This window comes from Etheostoma spectabile, chromosome 7, assembly GCF_008692095.1.
Source record: "Etheostoma spectabile isolate EspeVRDwgs_2016 chromosome 7, UIUC_Espe_1.0, whole genome shotgun sequence".
In the NCBI taxonomy this organism is placed as follows: Eukaryota; Metazoa; Chordata; class Actinopteri; order Perciformes; family Percidae; genus Etheostoma; species Etheostoma spectabile.
In genome coordinates, this window is record NC_045739.1 from 19,833,281 (window position 1) to 19,854,780 (window position 21,500).

At 41.5% G+C, this 21,500-nt stretch overlaps 1 protein-coding gene and 1 long non-coding RNA gene across 5 annotated transcripts in view; both read left to right on the forward strand.

Annotated features, from left to right (window-relative positions):
• Positions 1 to 21,500, forward strand: part of plxna1a (plexin A1a) — a 280,313-nt gene that overhangs the window by 63,631 nt on the left and 195,182 nt on the right. For all 3 annotated transcript variants that reach the window (XM_032520348.1, XM_032520349.1, XM_032520350.1), the window contains exon 3: positions 8,795 to 8,977. In XM_032520348.1, the coding sequence (XP_032376239.1) occupies positions 8,795 to 8,977 (183 nt within the window). The remainder of the gene's footprint in view (positions 1 to 8,794; positions 8,978 to 21,500) is intronic.
• Positions 12,238 to 21,500, forward strand: part of LOC116692239 (uncharacterized) — a 21,204-nt gene continuing 11,941 nt past the window's right edge. The window contains exons 1-2 of one of the 2 annotated variants that reach the window (XR_004332666.1): positions 12,238 to 12,459; positions 13,233 to 13,234. This is a non-coding gene — a long non-coding RNA (uncharacterized LOC116692239). The remainder of the gene's footprint in view (positions 12,460 to 13,232; positions 13,235 to 21,500) is intronic. The other variant, XR_004332665.1, reaches the window with a different exon arrangement.

Here is a 21,500-nt window from a genome sequence, read left to right on the forward strand (position 1 = left end):
TATATATATATATATTTTACTTTTCATTTTGTACCTGCTTGTGTTGATGCATATGTCCAGAAGAGTAGGGAAGAGGGAAATGAAGAAAAGGTAACTGGCATTGCGATCTCTAAATACACACACACACACACACACACACACACACACACACCAACCCACAAACACACACACACACACACACACACACACACACACACACACACACACACACACGTTCACACATTATGGTTGCAGGTCAGTCAAGTTTTGTATGTTTTCATTTAAAATGTTTAAGCTCCTCGCATTGGCACATCTGTTTTCAATCACAGAGGGGGGAGTGCAGGAAATGGAGAAAAAGAAAGCAAGATAAAGGCAGGAATGAGAGAAAATAATGGAGGAATCCAAGAATGGAAGAAAAGAAGATAGACGTATGGGTAGAGAAGATGAAACCAACAGAGCAAGGACACTTTGTGGAATAAATCTAGCCGCAAAATAAATGTTGATCTCTTGGCATCCCAGCTATTCATCTGCCTCTGGCCTATGGGGCTGAAGTGTGTGTCTCTCTCTCTCTCTCTCTCTCTCTCTCTCTCTCTCTCTCTCTGTCTGTTCGCCTGCAGCTTTTCGTTCCACCAGAGCACATATCCTTGCTGCCAGGCTCTCCCTTCATCTCCAACTTAATACTCCTCATTTCACCCAAGCCAAAGCAACAGATGCTAAAATGTCAAAGTGCCTTCCTCTCACTCATGGACTCACAGAAAAATGAAAAAACATTTCCCAAAAGAATTAAAAGCATCGTGATGCCCCGTTTGGTATGCAGAAATCAGGAGCAGTCACCTCTCTCCAATGTCAGTGATGAAGTAACCAAATAGTGCCCAATGGTCTTGGTGGCCCTTTGCTTGCTAAAAAGAAATCAGTGATGCCAGTTCTACCAAGACGGTCAAATGTTCAGCTGTTCTGCCGGATATATTACAGCGTGAAGGGAATGGCTAAGCTAGGACAGATCTAGAGTGGAAGATTTTTGCAGATAATTTGCCAAATGAGTGAACAAAACAGAATGTTTCTGTTTTTCTCTTTTTTTTTCATGCGTGGCAATGGTAAAAACAAGTTTATAATATCACTTCCAACAATTAGGGCTGTACTGAATCTCTTGAGGGTTTCACCACGTCCCTCCCTCTGTGTGTTTTTTTTTGTCTAATAAAGAAAGGAAATATTCTTACATGTATTTTCCTTATTAAAGAGAAAAATACAATCGTACACATTGTGAATTCAAGATTCTCTCTTTCACCATAATTTAATTAGCACAATTGCCTTGTTAGGCTAACTCATGGAAACACACTTTTGATATGTTTTCAGAAACTGTGGTTTGGTCCAAACAAACCCTCAATTCACCAAGTTAGATGTGAAAATGTTCTGGCTCTATGTTTTTCCCTGCTGTCTCTCTCTGCTGTTGCTGGCCTCTTTGTGAGAGCTGAGTGAGAGGCGCTGCCCAGCGGTGAGAAAGACCATTGAAATTAACAAAAGAAAAATGACAAAATCGCCAAAAAATACAATAACTAGTAATCCAATCGCCAATCTAGTCGTCCAATTGCCAAACCCAATTCAAGAATTAGCCTATTGGCGAGGAACCTTTTTATGCAGCTCACGTTATGGCCTTGACTGTGATAGCTGTGTATGTAGTAATGTGCCCTGCATTGTCCCTGAAAAATAAACTACTAAATTAAAAACAAAATTAAAAACATATTGATTTAGAATTCAAATCTCAACCTTATGAATGAAGCTTTGAACTATGCTGTACAGCCATAATTAATACTCAATAGTGATGTAACAAAACAATAAAGGTAAACACCTCTTTTGGGGAAGTTTTCCCTTTTGACACATACTTAACTAACTAATTAAAACTAACTAAATGTTCCATGTGGCGTTTTCTTGTGATCAAAAAATAACAATTACACTTTGTGTGTATCCTTGAGGGATTGTTGAATGCATTTAAACAATTTGAAAGCAGATTTTATTGTTGAATTTTTACAAAATCTGCATTTTCATTTGCTGTCGTCATTGTATTTGCTGCTTTTATCTTTTAAAGGAATGTTGCCGTTATGGTAAAATGGAATCGGTAACCACTCAGCCGCCAGGACCCCTGCAGTTTTCTCCCGTCTTTACAGGCACTTTGCTATGCTGCTATATCTCTCATTACTGCCACCAACTGTTGATCAGCAAATAAGCTTGTGCACACATTTGAGACCTTGTTTGCATGCTACTAAAAGCACAAGATGCAAACAAAATAAAGACCCGCTCATTAAAACATTGCTCAATGGTGCTACCTGTTGCCCAAAAAACTCCAAAAGGTACCTTTAAATGAGAACAGATGAGAGAACCTCATGTGACAGTTAACTCCATTCTTACATAATCAAGATTCAATACCAATAATCAAGCAACTTTATTTTCCCATTTGAATACAGTTACAAAGGCTAGTTGTGACAAATGGTGTCTTGTGCTCTTGTGCTTATCCTGTTATGAGTTATTATAGCAACTGCAGTGATATAAGGCGGGCACTGTAGATCTGTTTGACAGCATATGTGTGTGGGTGTGAGATGCAGATGCTTGTAGTTCTGTTGCCATTAGAGCAGACTGCACTGCCAGATGTCTGCACAAAGTCCTGTGTGTTGTGGGTGTGTGTGTGTGTGTGTGTGTGTGTGTGTGTGGTGTGTGTGTGTGTGTGTGTGTGTGTGTGTGTGTGTGTGTGTGTGTGTGTGTTGTGTGTGGGTGTGTGTGTGTGTGTGTGTGTGTGTGTGTGTCATTCTGCAACTGTACACTTTCCTCTTTCCCTCTAAACGCACATACTCTGTCTCACCCACAGGCACACAAACAACAATGGAATGTGTACGCATGCATATATTTGCGTGTGTGTGTGTTTGTGTGTGTGTTTTAAGCAGGTCAAAACATTCAAGTGTCCCAGTCTGTTAGACAGATGTTTAAGATCTCTGTTGCACTATCCGCACCTTGTTGCGCACACACACACACACACAGTCTTTATTTCTCTTTCTTATACACTGACAAACAAACATGCACACACACTCTCACTCATTAACAACCAATTAGAGAGCAGATATTGGCTCACTGGGGGAAACTAAAGGCCAGCCAGTGCTGTTCTCCGCTTCCAACGCCAAGTTACAACAAATACCTGGATGCAGGCCAGTGTGTGTGTGTGTGTGTGTGTGTGTGTTGTCGACTTCTCTTTCCCAAGTTTGGCAGTCCAATCTCATCTCTTTATTAAAAAAAGAAAAACACACACTAAACTAACCCTCACATAATTAAATGCATTTTTTCACTCTGCAAGTCTTGTTGTTCATTGCATCAGCCACGCTGGCCTGTCTCAGTAGTACAACTCTTGCTTCAACATTATCTTTCTCACATGGGAATGTGGCACAAGCTATATTTAACACACACACACACACACACACACACACACACACACACACACACACACACACACACACACACACACACACACACACACACACACACTCATTCTCAGTGGGATTGGAGCAATGTGTTTATGCCAGTATTGTATGAGGACATGCTTGAGCGTTTGGCTCTCTGGAGAGCATGTTGACAACATCTCTCTATCTCTCCCTCTCTGTTTACCTCAATCACGGTCTCTAACTCGCCCATTCTCTCTCCATCTATTGCTTTTTGTGATGTGATTTTCAGTCCTCTTACATGTGCAAATTAATGAAGATTTGAAGAAAAAATTCTTTGTTGATTAGATACATGTGGATGCTTTTATTCACAACAGAGAGAGAGAGAGAGAGAGAGAGAGTTTTCACAGATCTAGACTCCTTGAGAAACTACTCAGACCTAATGTACAGTATGTAAAAAAAAAAATAATGATGAAAAAGGAAGCCTGATCTTAAACAGAACCAATGACAGTCAGAACCAGTCTACAGCAAACCCTATTGGATAGTAAACCCCGATCCAAATTGCAACTGATGAATGTCAAAGTAAAAAAAAAAGGCAAATAGACATAGAAGGGTAATGAAATAGTAGTTTTACAATGGATGTGTGCCCTGTTAGTGTGATAATGTTGGTGATGTGATCTTCCCGGTGCTACATCTTCTGATACCACAGTATGCTCCTGGCAGCTCTTATGCTTATATGGTTAATGGACAATTCAAACTCTCTCTGTCTGTCTCCTGCTCGCTTACACTCTTCCTCGATTGAGGCTCATTAGTGGCGACAAGAGAGCTGTTGACCCTTAGCCTTCCCCTATGTCTTTCTTCCCTATCTCCGTGCGTGCGTGCGTGCGTGCGTGCGTGCGTGCGTGCGTGCGTGCGTGCGTGCGCGCGTATATCTTGCTGCGGCTGTACACTTTCCTTTTTCCCACTAAACGCACATACTCTCTCTCCCACAGGCACCCACATGCGCATTAAACAAGGATGGAATGTGTGTGCATGGATATATTTGTGTGTGTGAGTGTATGTGTTGCCATGGGCCAGCCTGCGCCTGTGTACAGCAGAGGTCTTCGGCAAGGACAACACAGGGGACTCTGTCCTTGTCTAAACCCCTGGAAATAGAACAAAGGTGTGTGTGTGTGTGTGTGTGTGTGTGTGTGATGCACAATGTTCTGAGTATGAGCTATAGCTTGTAATAATAATAGCATGGTCAGAGGTCCAGTAGGCCAACAGGGACAAGTTAGGTAGAGCTTATAAAAGCACTAATAAAAAATTACTGCAGGTCACCTTATGTTAGGGACACAGTAAAAGGTTCTTACACTGATTTACACCAAACACTGTTCTACCATCCAGGTGACAATTCAGTCATGGAAAGACAGATCAGTCCTTCAAGTACACATTGAATTAAAACTTCAGTGGCGGAAAGAAGATTCAGTAAAAGGCTGTTTTGAATTGTGCAGCTGATGATTGAAGTCCCCTTTACCACACCAGGCCCTAATATGACATTTTTAAATTATTAATTAATTAATGTAATTCATGATGAGGGTTTCTAGCATTTATAAATATTAATAAAATAAAATCTCCCTTCTTTGTTAAATCAAAAAAAAAAGTCCTGAATCTCAGGTCTACCCAGCAGTGGTTTTCAGTAAGGTGAGGTTAATTCAAAAGTATTAGAAAAATATGTTTCAGTCAGAGCGGTTTGGACCAGACATCAACATTTGACCCCTGTTCTGAGTGTCCCCTTAATATTAGTCTAATAATTAGCCTAAATGTGAAACAGACAGAGCTCCCATACACTTTTATTTACTTACACTTACACCACCTGTATGTTTCTCCCTCGACCAGACCACAATTCTGATGGCACCTATTTATAGTCTTACACATTAGAATAAACAGAGGTGATCACATGACGAAATGAAATTAGGATCTTCGGTCACTTCCGTATTGGTGGCTTTAAAAGCTGCAGCATGTCCTCAATGAGTTGCTGTATAGAGAAATGATAGAGTAGGCAGACTGTAGGAATTACATGTCTACAAGGCACACAACAGCTAGCAGATGTCAGGTCTGTGTGAGGCCACATTTGTCTGCAGTGAAAACACGTCTACTGAACGCTCCACTGTGCCTCAATCTGAGCTGTTGACTCTATGGTAATGATGCAAGTCAGGCTAAACATAACAAACCATTAGCGTCCTCAGCATGCCGGCAACAGTGCTGCGAAGATGGCGATCTCACTTCTGTGTGTGTGCAAGCTCGACAGACACTGGGAATACAGATTAGTTTACAAGTACGAGGCGCCGGCATAAATAAATCGGAGCTCAGTGATGTAATTACGAGCAACCATTATAAACAGTTTCTACTCCGGTCGTGTTCCTTAACAAAATGGAAAGCAGGCCTGTTTTTTAGGGGAGCAGAACCCTAGTGGTTTTTAGACAGATGCTAATATTCATTAGCATTTCGACCATCATGCCATATTAGTGTTCTTTTAAGGCCCTACTACCATTTTGAGGGAAAGACCTCTACAACAACATTTAGTTATTTATCTCAACAGTCATGCAAACCTGTTAAATGCTTGAAACCCAGGTTCATCATCCTCATAATGCTCCTTACAAAGGAAGGGGAAAGGGAGGAAGGAAGCGAAGATGGTCACAGAGAGCTGCAGACATGTGAGAGCAGGAAAACCCTCTGGGACAGAGATGATTTCCCACTGGCCAGTCCCTGTGAACTTTGAAAAGAAACAAAGGAAAGGGAGAAGAGTGATGTGTGGAGACCGTAAAAGTAAAAAGAGAAGAGAATGAAGAAAAGGATTAACAGAAGGAGGAGTGGACGGAAAAGAAGACAAAGAAATTGACAGGAAATGAGGGAAAGAAATGAACGGAGGTCTGGTTCTGCTCTGTCTTTATCAGAGGAAACGAGGTAAAGTGTATGGCAGGGACCCAAGGCCAGGGTTCATACTCTCACTGAGCCATGGCCGTCTCTCTTTTTTCCTTCTTTCCGTCACATTTTTATTCCCTCGTATTCGTATCTGTGCTCTTTTCTTTCTCTCAGATTACTCTCAAAATAATTCTAAAATGCAGTTTTGTAATGTTTATGTAAATTATACAAAAGCCAAAGTGTGCTTCCTTTGAAAGTCTGGTAGAAGGGAGACAATGTCTGCCACAGGCTTTTTCACAACCTTTTTGCTTTTCGACCTGCAGAACACACACACACACACACACACACACACAAACACACACACTGTTTTGGAGGGTTGGGGTGATCGTCTCTAGAGAAGATACGTCAGTATGTAACAAGAGAAAGCTGGCATGTTTGTGTATTGTGGGAGGCTTGATTGTGTGTGTTTGCATGTGTGTGGTCCTTATTTGTTCCTGTGAAGGTTGATATACTGTATATTTGTTTGCTTTTTGTTTTCTTGAGTTCTCATAGTAAGGGCTATTTGCACATAACATAAAATGAGTGGATAACTCAAAAAAGAATTAAACCCTGACTGAGATGAAGAAGTTGTATTAATATAGAGAAATGAATATAGAGAAGTTAAATAGAAATGGACTTAGTAAAGAAGTCATGTCGTACATGTAGCTTGCTATTTAAAAGTCCACCGAAGATACTAAAAATAGTGAACATTAGAGCGATGATGAGACTGTAACCTTCCTCATAGTAACACATTAGGGATGCCATGGTGAGGACATTTTCCCACCTATTATTAACTTAACCGGCCATTTTACAGGAAGAGATATTCATTGATTTTGTGCAATATCTTTAGAACCCTTACTTTAATCTCTGGCCTCTCCGGTCAAGCTTTTGCTGCGGAGCAGGGGCCCAACAGTGACGTGGTCCGGCTGCGACGTGGGCAGTGGAGCTGATCATCGCAGCCACTCTAAACCAATGTTGCCTTCCGATGCTGCATTGACACCAAATCCTCCGCCATGGCTTTCATTGAGTGATAAGGAAAGTCTGACTCCTGCTACTCTGTGCTGCGACTCTGCTGCTGTAAGGAGCAGAGCAGACATTTTTAGTTGTAACGGCCAGGGATTAAATTTCTGTATGGGGGGAAAAAAAGCAAAAAAGCAAAACGAGGGTGGGCAAGTCAGTTAATATGCCTGACCACCGTGTAACACCTGGATCACCAATGTCATTTTATCCTGCGCTCTTCTTTAATAATTCAACGGGTCTGGACTGAAGAATTAGCCCCAACAAATGTTTATCTCAATGAACCAACTCCTACATTTCACAAAACTGTGGTAGACGGAAACGCCCAGAAATTAGCATTTTCCTATGCTGATTTTCTGGAAATTCACCATAAATTTGCGCCGCTGTACAGAATATGCATGCACGACATGCTCTTTAGTGTGTGTGTGTGTGTGTGTGTGTGTGTGTTTGACTGTACATTTGTTCAATCTCTTTTCAGAGTTATGTGGACCTGTGTATTTCCTAGTGTGCATTTTGGTATGTGTGTACAGTATCTGTGTGTGTGTGTGTGTGTGTGTGTGTGTGTGTGTGTGTGTGTGTGTGTGTGTGCGGTCGCCATGGTAATTTAGATGCAGTCGATTATCTCTGTTACACATGTCCACGTTCCACACTTCCTGATGCAAAAATAGCTATCATATGCTTTTAATGACATGCCTATTACAAACCCACACGCGCACCTTCATGAATCAAGCGTGACATATCAACATATCAGTGCAGCAATGCGCTTATACGAGACACTTTGATTATGATATGCTAATCTGACCTATAATTTACTTCCTGTCATGTCTCTGTCATCTCCTCCAGTGTCCTGCTGATGTGTTCACCCTCCCCTCCATGTTTTTTTCCAAGCGCTATTTCATTTCCTGGCTGTATTGGTTTGTGTCTTATTAGAAACTACATTGCCAAAGCTGCTTACAAAGAAATCAATAGTTAAAACATTAGCAAGCAACTGTTCATCCATTCAACTCATGTTGAGATGCTTAATTGCTCGGTTAGACATCATGTACTATGAAATAACCGAAGGCTGTAAAGGGGAAGAAGGCGTCAGTCCCAGAAGCTAAACCTGCATACTGCTTTTGGACCTCCGCGAAAGACATACCACTGTCTGCACTTTGTTCTAACAGTTTAATAAAAACATTTTTTTTTGTTTAAAGGAAATTGTGGAAACTGAAGTTAATTTGTCCAGTGCGTGACGGCCATTAATTTCACACAATTTCTCAGTAAATCTTCAGCGGCTTGGCTTGGCTCCAGCACCATAAAACGTCTACTAAGTGCAGTTGAGATCGAAAGCCTCCTTCTTCTTTAAGAATTAATGTTATTTTAATGAGAAAGGGGATTTAAAAAGTGTTAATGGTTGAGTTAATGGCTTTCTCTTCTTCTATCCCCCAACACTCCAGCCGCTGCAGATTGATGATAACTTCTGCGGCCAGGACTTCAACCAGCCTCTAGGGGGCACCACCGCCATCGAAGGCATCCCGCTTTACGTGGACAAAGACGACGGCATGACCTCTGTGGCGGCCTATGACTACCGCGGACACACTGTGGCTTTCACCGGCACCCGCAGCGGACGCATGAAGAAGGTAGGCGTTCGTGTGTGTTTATGTATATGTTTGTGTGTGTGTGTGTGTGTGTGGTGCTCATATGCTATTAAAAGTAGAAGCAGTATTGCTGCTGTGGTGTGAAAACCTTGCAACTCCATTTTTGATGACTCATGGATGTGTTAACTTGCAGTAAAGGGTTATAAAGTCTTTTAACAGGCAACATTATATAATCATTCAATTCTGTTTGGCTAAGAAGTTCTTTTCAAAGCCCACAATATACTCGCCTAAGTATACAAATTGTGAAATAAATTATCATGGGTAAAGGGAAAATTCTGTATTTCGAACAGTGTTGTTTTGTTGTGTTGCGCCATTGGATCTTCCTTACATCTTGATTGACAATGTGAGAAAAAAATTGCAATGATAACTGACATAAAACTAATAAAAAAAGGATAATGTGGCGGAAATGTGGATTCAAATGTTCCTGCCAGAAGGGGGGGGGTTGGGGGGGGGTTGTGTGTGGTGTGTGTGTGTGTGTGTGGTGTGTGTGTGTGTGTGTGTGTGTTGTGTGTGTGTGTGTGTGTGTGTGTGTGTGTGGTGTGGGTGTGTGTGTGGTGTGTGGTGGTGTGTGTGTGTGTTTGTGTGTGTGTGGTGTGTGTTGTGTGTGTGTGTGTGTGTGTGTGTGTGTGTGTGTGTGTGTGTGTGTGTGTGTGTTGTGTGTGTGTGTGTGTGGTGTGGTGTGTGTGTGGTGTGTGTGTGTGTTACATACTAACATAAAATCATTTTCACTTCGAAGCAATTTTGTGTCATTTTCTGATGTGTTTTCAATGGTCATTGGTTCTGGCATTGCTGACAAATGTTTTTGTCATCAAAGTATCATTTTAGACATCAGCTGTATGTATGTGTGTGTGTGTGTGTGTGTTGTGTGTGCGTTACTTGATGTACAATGTGTGTGTGTTGGGTCTTTTCACTGCTTTCCACTCTTTTCACTCTTTCTGAACATACGACATAAGTCGCACAAAGTTTTCTCCTACACACTCCATTTTGTTAAACCTGGAGCTGTGTGGGTTTTATCGTGCTGAGTGTTGTTTGGTGGTCTAGTCAGTGTTGTCAAGAGCCAGGGAGTGTTCTGAGTACTATAGGTGGGTGAAGATTATTTCTTATGTGTCCCTGAGGTGAGACAACCCCATGGTGTGTGTGTGTGTGTGTGTGTTGTGTGTGTGTGTGTGTGTGTGTGTGTGTGTGTGTGTGTGTGTGTGTGTGTGTGTATGTTTGCATGCTTTTCCTTGCATTGGGGAGCCTCTATTTATTCTCAATCACAAGCAGTAATTACCCATCATGTTCAGTATTCATACAGCAGGTAGTCCCGTTGTGTGCATGCCTGTGGGTTTAGAGAACTGTATGTGTGTGTGTACCCTTGTTGAGTAGCCCACACGGTGTGTGTGTGTGTGCCAGTCAGCCAAGGGTGTTTGTGTCACCAAACTCTGGAGACTGAATAAAACAGTCACCTGATGATAAAAATAATTGCATAAATGCATATGTAATACAACATAAACAAAAAGACGTTACATTCAGTTTTTATTTTTTTAGAAACACAATACTTTCAAGTCAACCATCATTTTGTAGGTGCTTATGTCTTATATTTCAATTTTTTTTCTTTGTTTGGAAGTCATTGTGTTTAACATCATACTTTCTGTCATATACAGCCAAATGCGTTTAAAATATTCCGCTGCCAAACACATTGATACAAGTTTGACAGTTTAAGCATTAGGCTTGTGTGTTTCTCCAGCCGGGGGAATGTCTGTTGCAGTAATGCTGCTGTCAACTGCTTTTATATAGACTATGATAATGTGCACAACACATACTGGCACATACACGCACACAGACATGCCTCCTTACACAGCTTCCTGTCTCTGGTGTTTTGCTAAGTCGAGTGAAACCTGGCCCACTAGTCCTTGTGTCTGACCCCTGTTCTGTGTCTGTGTGTGTGTGTGTGCAGACAGATGATTTGTGTGGGGTTTGTTCAGTGTGTGAGGTCAGCAGATCCTGGATGATATTCCGCTGATCGGAATCCCATTTCCCCTCAGCCGGCATGTCTTCCTGTGCTCAGGAGATGGAGCGAGGAAGGTGAATACGGAGATGGAGGCCGCTAGTGTCCTCACACAGATCAATGCAGATGCTGCAGTGACATGCAATCGTCTGTATGATCAGGGGAATGGCAAGACAGGACACCAATTACAATAAATCAGCAGTGATTACACCTATAGCCAGTCTCTGAAGCTTTTTACATAGGTTGGTGCCTGGTGAGTCTTTCTACTGACACAAAATATGATTTGTTTTAGCTTCATAATTCCCAATAAATTGGAAGACTGTTAAATGACTGTAGTAGATGTGTACCACACAGAATTTGGAGGAAGAGAGATGGCATTAGAAGGAAGGAGAAGACGAAGCGAGTGAGGCTGAGGCAGATGGAGAGAGATGGTTACAGGCTGTGTGGCTTTTATTGCTATTCATTTGGAGTTAAACTGTGCTCCTTGGCCTAATGAAATGTAAAGCTGCAGCCTATTGATGTCTGCACACACGCACGCTCATTAGAATTCCTGCAATGTGACTGTTGCTGCAATGTGTCTCCGCTGCTAGACTCCCCGTATTGATTGATCTATGAATATATAATCGTTAGTGTAAATCTTAAGCCTAGGCAGTCCATTGGATAAGTGATGGTGTCTTTGTCTGGGTGTATGTGTGTCAGAGAGAGAGAGACAGAGGGAGATAGAGAGAGTTGTGACGTCAGCCAGGGTAAATCTGCACTGCTTCCCATCAGCATGACTAATCAGAATGCCTTGACTGACTAAGCATACAGCATGTATGTGCAAAATACCCACCTAACGCCTCCATTACTGTTGGCTTTGTGGTGTTTTTTTTGGTTGTTGTTTTTTTTACAGGTTTTGACTGTGCGTGTAAGGACTGCTTGTAACTTTGTTTAATAAGTTGCCCCTGTTAGACAATGGATGTAGATGTAGTTGGATATAGAATTCCAACATTTGAGTGATACCAAATCAGCGTTGTATATGTAGAGTCTTCTTACAGTCTTTATTTATTTTTTATTTTTTTTGTGGCACAGTGCAGAACAGCTGGTTAAGAGCCCCATGTCAGAATAAGGCTAATTTGATGATTTAATGGTGAGGTATGGCCTTGTTAGGATAATGTAGCTATTACACTAATGACAAGAAAGAAGAAGACCAGTGGCAAAATGCTGACACCGTATTCATGCTGACGTGAAGCTTTAGATGCTTTAATACCTATTTGTACTACTGTTGAAGTTTGGTATAATTTCGGTCATTATTAGTGGGGTAATTTACGAGATACACACTTGGTTCCAATAGCGCCTGCACTAAGCTAACCAGGTGATGACACTAACTCGCCCATTGTTAAACCCAGGTGAAAAAAGCTTCTGGGGGGTTGTTTGGCTCGAGGTCATGATGCACAGGACCCTAGGATAAAATTACTCCGAACCATCACTTTAAGTCATGAATAACACAACAGTAGCCTTATCTAATTAACTCTTTCCATAGACACTGTTACATAGTTTTCATGAGGGCACCGTTACTTGTTGAATGTAGCATTTAGAAAGAAAGATGAGGGGGTTGAATACTAGACTGTATGGTTGCAAGATGAAAGACATGAGGCAGAGGGTGTCTTGTGAAAGATGCACAGTAGGATTTAAGATATGGGACATAAAGTATGGTTATTGGGTCACACAGTTTGACGACAGAACAGGCTGCCTCTCCCCTAAGCAAAAGCCACCAGTCTCCTGCCTGCCAACCAGCAACATCATATGTATGCATTATATATTGTTGTTCTTAGATCAGTACTTCAACGTCCAACATGATTGCGTTTTTCTTTTAAACTCCACGGTACATCACTTTGTCGTGAAACGTCGTGCAGGTGGGGGACCGATAGCTTTTAACAACATGAAATTGCACTATAGGCCGCCTTTTTGTGCCGTTTGCCAGCAACATCCTCAAAAAAACAACAACCTCAGATCTTGGTAAAAACCTGGAAATCCTTTCATTCCCCTCATTCAATCTCCTCTTTTGTCTACGTGAGAGAACAAGGCACTCTCGCCACATCAGGCGAGATGAAAAGAAGCTCTCAACAGCCTAAAGTATTTCCAGATGAGAGAGAGAGAGAGAGAGAGAGAGAGAGAGAGGGGGGGAGAGAGAGGGGTGTATAGGTGTGTGAATGTGGCTGTCTGAATGGGGGGTGGTTTTATGTCATTTCATCATTTCCCTGCTAGCAGTAAATCCAATTACTTTTTCCCTTTCCTTTCAATCTTGGAAGATAGTCTGAGTGACAGAAGCGATTGGAGCAGCGCTACTGAGGTAACTGTGCCAACCAGTTTGATTGACATAACGCTGGCACCTCACTGCCTTAAGACATGGAGACAAGTGAGACTGGTTAGACTTCAGGGCATCTCAGAGCCAGTGAGGTGGACCAGAAGTTCACCGGCCCTGCTCTTTCGATCGTACATCCTTTCCACTCAGTTATTATCTAATGCACTATTTAGCAATAAACTTCACGTGTTCTCCTCAGCTTCTGTGTGACAGCAGTGCCATATATACTACCCCATCCTATCTACCACCCTCGCTCTCATACTTTCTGTTAAAGGTATCCCACCCCAATGAAATTAACAGTACTGTATTTATCAGGATGCCCACCATCTCTTAAACAGTATTTAACCGTATAGCACCGTGGCCAATTATCCAATATTTAACAGAACCAATAGTGATTACAGAAAAATAATTTTAAATGAACACAAAGCATGGAAATCATCTTACAACTATTAAAATGTATCTTGTGACACATTGGACAGGTACCGCACCTCGGCTGGGAAACACTAGGCAAAGCAGCCTTCAAACGGGATACCAGCTCTGCCAATCCCAGTATCCAGTGAATGAAAATGCCTTGGATCACTTCCTGGAGTTTGAGATTGCCATGCGTGTATTGGCTCGGCACGCTTTAGCAGTAAAACTAGCTGTCAGAATGATTAAGCCTAATCAGGAAACATAGGATGGGAGGTAATTTAGCATGTGAATGCTAATTAGCACTAGCATTTAGACTGGCAGTTGATGATTGAAGCAGCGCATCGGCTGCTCAGCCCGGTTAAATGGCAAAAACTAGGCTGGTAGAGATGATTGATAATCTTGGGTCGGGCTGCTGTCTATTTCCCTGTTTGTGTGCGAGTGTGTGCGGCCTATAGCTTCTCTTCTCTCCAATGCAAACTCATAATGAGCAGATGAGCTCAACACCTGAGCACACTAATTCCATCTTTATTCCATTAAGTAGAAGTGAGTGAAATAATGTCCTATTAGTTTCTTCTAATACACAACAGGATTTTGTGCGTGTGCGTGTGTGTGGTTCATGCCTGGAGCTTTTTCCTAGAGTTTCTGAAACTAGTTTGGTGTGATAGTGTGTGTGTGTATGTGCACTTATTTATGTGCCGTTATTTAGACGTGCATAAAATAGTATGTGTCAGTGTGCCTCTGTAAATGAAAGTGTGTGTGTGTGTGTGTGTGTGTGTGTGTGTGTGTGTGTGTGTGTGTGTGTGTGTGTGTGTGTGTGTGTGTGTGTGTGTGTGTGTGTGTGTGTGTGTGTGCGCGCGCGCGCGCGGCCGTTATGAGGTCTAAACCTTGCAGGGATAATATTACTGCTAAAAGTGGTTCTAAGTTTGAGTGAATTATCATCCTATTCTCCCCCACTAGTACTTTTCTGCACTTCCTCTTTTCAGGTCTTGTAGTTTTGCTGTCGACAACCCCCCTCTCTTCCCCTCTGCTCCCTCTCACTCTCAATTTATATGTCACCTTCAGCTTCCTCTCTCAACCAAGGTGGACTAGATGCCCCACAAATCTGCCTCCCTAGAGAATTTTGTGCCTCATCTGTGTGTGGGGGGGAGGGGGGACTGTCCTTCTCCCCTAGTTCTCCTTATCTCCTCTGTCCATTAGTACATTAGTGTACGTCAGCCTGGGAAAGAAAGGGCTATCTCTGTGACGCCTTTCCAGAGAGAGAGAGAAAAGAGACACACATACAAAGCAGATACAAAAGTGATATGGCAGACGTAGATCATAGTGAGCATCTACGTATGTATGTGTTTTTCTGAACATTTGTCAAAGATAAGATTAATTTGTAAAAGTGGTTGTAATTAATTGCAATGCCTAAGCTAACATTGTCAAGTTAAATCAATTCAAGGGACCCAATACCACTGTGCTTTAGGAGAGCTGAGTTTTAATAGAGCTTAATGGGGTGTTTTTGACAGATGACTTATCCAGAACAAAGGATAGGTTATGGACAGGGCTTGATAAAATCCAGCATATTTAGAAGTAAACTTTAACCAAAATATATTTAGAACATGCAAGGCATGATATCAAAAGCACAAATGGTGGCACATCTTCAAATGAATGTCAAATGTGTGAGCATATTCAGTTTTTGAAAAAATGTGTTTTGAAAAACATTTTCATCTGAAGTACATGAAAAGTTCTCCTTTCTTTCCTCTTTACTGCCACACAGGAAATGAATGCATTAGTGTGAAAATGAATTAATGGGACTGCTATCTTAGACTGGCTTCTACATGTTAAAGTGTCTCCTCTAGACTCATTTTCATTTGAATTCCCCAGGTGTTACTTATTATAGGAGGAGAAAAATGGACAGTATGTTGGAGGAAAAAAAGTAAAAACCTTTTTTTTTTTTTTCAAAGTCAGCACAGCATCAGATGAGGATGGAGTGATACAGAAATAGTCCTTTATAGTGCTGGCAGAGTGATCTGAATTACAACAGCAGGATCTCTGCCACCTCCGACACGGAGGCTGAAATGATACTGTTCTGCATCACTTATTAGAGACAGCTGATGCTAATGTGCCATTGTGGTTGTGGGTTCAATTCCCTCGTGGGCTATCACTTCATATGTATTACCCCCTGTGTCCTTGAGCAGGGCATTATCTCAGCAGTCCCTCTGGAGGAATATGGCTCATTGTTAATGGATGGACGATGTGCATGGAGAGCGAGATGGATGGATTAGTGAGCTAATGAATCTTTGATAAGTTGGAAGGCTTTGTGTGTGTCAAGAGACAAAAGGAAAGATCACAGCTAAACCTATCAACTGTGAGATAGCTTTAATTCACACAAAACCTTTGCAGAGTCTGACTTTGGTATTGCCTTTATGGAAACTTAATGTGCCTGCTGGTTGTGTGTGGCATGCTCATCTTAAAAAAGGCGATATCCACGGTTTTTGCCAAAATTATTATTTTGTACATGTAGTGGTTTGGGGATTGAAATGTTTGCAGGTTAATTTAAAGGGCCCTCCTAAAAAGTTCCTGTTACGGTATATTACCCATTATATTGACATAGTTAATTCATAACTTTGATCATGTAAAATGTGTTAATTGGCACAGACAGTGGTGGTGCCATGGTGATTGGACTTGGCAATATGGTATAAATCTTCTATCAGGACATAAGTCATTTCATATGTTGCTAACGGTATATATAAATCATAGCATATGTGATTTCATACTGTTTCTCGATATATATCACAGAGCCGATTTCATATATTGTTAACCATGGCACTTGTTTGTTTTTAAAGTCCTTAGTGGTAAACTTCCACTCCATGTTTCAACCCTTTTACATTGGAATCTTGGTTTCACTTATAGGGTACCTTGCACACGTTCAGATCTTGGAACAACTGCCTTTTTACTTCAATGCCCCCTAGCACATGGAACACTCTGCATCAAACTCTAAGGTTAGAGGTACACCCATCTGATACAGTTGATGTTTACTAAACTGTTTTTAGTTTTACTCATGCTTATTGGTCATTTTGCTGTTTTTTTGTGTATGACTTGACGAAACCTTGTCATCACTGAAAATGAATGCCCTTTGAGTATAAACAAAGGTTAAATAAATAAAATACATATCACTATATGGCATGTTTTTTTTTGGTCATTTAATAAATAGTCTATATTAAATACTCTCATGAAATGAGCTTTGCTGCCACGGGCAAAGATCAGAATGCAGAGATGTTCACAAGTCATTTTTTGGTAGTCCAAATCAAGTCTCAAGTCTTTGAGGGGCAAGGTCAAGTCTAAAGTTTCTGGCCACCTGTTCTGTTCATAACACTGTATTGTTAAATCTGATGAATTCAAAGCATGTCCTGTAGCTACCATCCATAAAGTACAGTATCAAAATCAGTAGGAAAACTTTATTGGGTCTACTTAACAGATTCCTCTAGCCCTCGGACCTGGTGAAATATTCTATAATATATATAAGTCTGTCACATCATATGGATACTATAAAGATACAATTGGCCTTTTCCCAGCCTTAGCACAACACTTTGTGATGGTTAGCTTGTTACCTGTGACAATATATGCTAAACGTAACGTCTCTTTCACATGAAAAAAATTGCTTACTGCCACTATTTACAAAGTTATTGAAAGCAAAACTAATAACAAAAGGCACAACTCCGGGAGGACTTGGTGTCGCCGTCGTTGATGTTTTTTTTTTAAATATGTGAGTGTGCGCACATAAGGCGTAGCGCATGTGTTTACGTTGCACATTATGGCAAAGGGCAGGGGACATGCAGCTCGTCATACATGTTTCCCCAACGTATATGCACCAATAAAAGAAAATAGAAATACATTAATGAATTTAGATTTAAATAGCAATAATTGCATGAAAACAGGTTGTTGACGAGTCTGGAAGCTCTAGTCCGAGTCAAGTCTGAAGTCTTTTGGCTCGCAAGTCAAGTCTGAAGTCAGCTGTTAGTGCAACTTAAGTGCCAATCGAGTCCAAGTCTCAGACTCGAGTCCCCATCTCTGTCAGAATGTAGTGTCTGCGTAATGCAGTTCTGCCGTTACGATGACAATGACAAAACAATGGTCTTTATTATATAAATGACCTGGGTGCCAATATTAGTGTTTTAACTTTTTCCACAGTCCATTGTTTCCAACTGCTCCACTGATTCCAGAAAGGACTTTGCCTTCTATGATTTAATTCACATATGGCTATAGTGTGAATGCAGCACATTGTGATCGTGAGTGGAAAATGTGCAAGAAGAAACAACCCAGTGTTAACACACTCTCGAAATCATGATCCCCCTAAACCCATGTACTGTAGACGTCACCAGCCCCGACACTGAGTCAGAATCTCCCACTGTTAGGTCATGTGCGGCCACAAGTGGAGGCAAACAACAGTCTCCGACACATATGCAGACGTTCAGCAACAGCCAGCGATGGGTTCGGACAGCTGTTGCGCTGATGACCAGTGTCAGGTGCCAGTGGCCTGATTCAAGCTGGCTAACCTCCTCACATCACAACATGTGTCTGCTCAGATACAGGAGGTGATGGGCGGACATGTGTCTCTGGATCTGGCGTGCATCTGGAGAACAACTGGCGTGTCTAGGGTAGCTGTATGTGTGTTGATGGGGGTGTGTGTCTATGTAGGTTTGTTGTACCCTTTTGTACATTGTACTGGTATCAAGGGGAAAGCTGCAGCTTAGTGTGTGTGCGTGTGTGTGTGTGTGTGTGTGTGTGTGTTTGACAATCTTCAGTATTAACATCAAGAGATGCTGCCTGCTTGGGTGTGTGTTTATGTTGGATTAGAGGGCCGAAGCAACATTTCAGCGTGTGTTTGTGCCGGTTATGTTAATCGCTTTAACATCAAGGGAAGATGCAGCCTGCGTGGGTGTGTGTTTGTGTGTGTGTGTATACATGTGCATCTGATTAGAGGGCACATGCAGGAAATAATACAGACTGTGTGTGTTATAGGACTGCAGAGGGTTCATTTGCTTCTGTGTGCATGTGCAAATGTGTGTACCAGTCTCTGAGAGATACTGATCCTTAGATTAAAAGGAAATATCACACTCCCTAAGTATGTATTAGAGCTCATTTTTATCAGTTTGGGTTGTGTTTAGTGTAGGAAGCAGTGTGTGTTTACATATTACAGCAGCTGTGCTTTCTTTATGTAGAAAGGGAGCTGCCCACCTGATGCCAGGGCAGCTGCCACACACTAATGGCCCACTACACGCACACACACACACACACACACACACACACACACACACACACACACACACACACACACACACACACACACACACACACTGTGCCAGCAGACCTTTTCTGTATCTCCGAGTGTGTGTTTGCTGCAGAGGGGAGGAGAAAGGGCCAGCTGCAGTGTAAAGCCTTCATCAACTGTTCCACTAGCCTGCCCCATCTGTCTATCCATTAATACACACACAGCTATACACTAAAGCATACACGCAGTCCTTCTGTCGTCTTACCACACACTCACGGCATGCGTCACACTCAATGGGGTCTGTCACGACAATTATGTGTATTCTCTGAAGTCTTGTGTGAGAAAAATGTGTGTCAACTTTGTTCAACACCATTCATGGCTTTTCTGTTTCATAAAATGCTACAATTAGGGTAAAATCAACTCTATTGTGTGGTCATACAGTAGATTCTCCAAGTCCCTGTAAGGATCCATTCTTCCAAAAGAGATAACCATGTGTTTTGGCAATGATGTTATTCGAAAATCCGGCTTCTGATGAAGTACACTGGTGCCGTTAGTGTTGCCATTCTTGTTGCTCTATTTGGTATGACACTCTTGTACAACAGGAATTCTGCCAGCGCGATCAGCACCCTCTGTACGGATCTAAAGAAAACCACTGTTTTATTTTCTATGGTTAAAATCTCCCTCACACTGTGTTGTGTGTTTTGTAGATCACAAGGTCTTGTTTTGTTTTCCCCCTGTTGATGTCTTCACCTTGGTTTCTCTCTACATGTTTTAGTCCAAATAAAACCCAGCTTGTCAACCAGGTGCAAGGATGTCAGGCAAAGGCTCAGCACCTTCATTTTAATGAGAGAGAGACACACTGAGAGTTGGTGGGGGGGGGGTCAAGGGGATACAATACATTAGAAAATGAGAGGCATGAGTGACACAGAGAGAGTCAGAGCACTTGACGATGTTTGCAGTATTGATTGTCTGTTCTCGAAAAGCTTCCCGATTTCTGATTTGTACATTTGTGAACATTGAGATTGTAGCGAGAACATCAAATGTCTCTATTGGCCTCTGCAATCAAGGACAATGACCTTCAATCCATGTACACTCTCTCTCATTCTCTCTCTCTCACTCACACACGCACACACACGTACACACACCCAAAGTTCTAATGTGCCGATTTTTCATAGATTTCTTGCCATTCAGTGCATTCAGTATGACATCATCTTCACAGAATTCTCTGTTATTTTACTTCTAAATTATTACATTTAGATAATATCATCAAAGGAATGTGGCACAACGTGATAGTGAAAGAAATGCTTTGTTGATTTAATTTTGATGAGTTTTGGTGCAACTTTGTTTATTTTGTAAATTTCTTTGTGGTTTTCAGGTCAAGAAGAATCTTATAATAAGTCTTAGGTTGATGCAAACGTGTACATTGGCCGGAATGTAGCACAAGTGAATGCAGTGCTTGAGCTTGACAAATCCTAGAGGAAGTATAGCTTGTGTGGATGCTAACGCACTGCTACTAAGAAAGCTAAGGTACTGAAAAGCTATTTGACTCAGAAAACAGCCACGCTACTGAGAAATCCAGTGGAACTAGTATCACGGCTGGAGCACCGCTACTGCCCAACGCTGCTTGTTACTAATGCTAAAGGCACTAAGTTGGATTCAGCACCCTGATGCTGTCAGCACAGGTTGTTAGGCTACTTTATTATTCTGCCAGAACATGTTCTACATGCCAGTTTACATAAAATCACACCTTGTGATCACACTGATGTTTGCTTGCCCCACTGGACTTATTCTCCAGATTCCAGCATCTCTTGGGATAACTGAAATGCTAACATATCTGATGGGACAACTATAAAAATAAAACCTAGGTTTAAAAATAAAACATTCCTTTGTACAAAGGACTACAGAGTGCAGACTAGTTGCTAAACTATCTAATGCAAACCAATGATGTCAACAGCACAAAGTGGCTTGCTGAGTAGACACTAATGATACCAAATATTACTATAGTACTGGTAAGGAGAAAAAGCATATACTGTTGATCTAAATTGAGTCTATTCAATTCTAGTTAAACAGACAAGCTCTACGTTTTCTACACTGACAGCATCTCTTAATGCTATCTTGGTGTCTCTTCTTGCTCAGATTTGGCTTTTCTTTCTCTTCATGTCTCTTCTGTACTTTAACTGATCCGGTAAACAAGCAAAAATCATGATTTATATTTTTGTGACATTGATTCGCTGTTTGTCTGTTCAGCTGCATCATGAAGTTTTTGCACTTAAACTTCAGAAGTGACTGTAAGTTTTTCTCAGGGAGGAAAGAGACAAACAGATAAACATGCTTTAAGACAGTCACAAACACAGATAAGCTAACACAATGTCAGAGAACTACCAAGAAAATGTATATAGGCTGATAGTCAGAGAATGAGGAGGACAAAGACCCAACCAAAGTGTTGTTCAGCCATCTGGAGAGTGTGTGTGTGTGTGTGTGTGTGTGTGTGTGTGTGTGTGTGTGT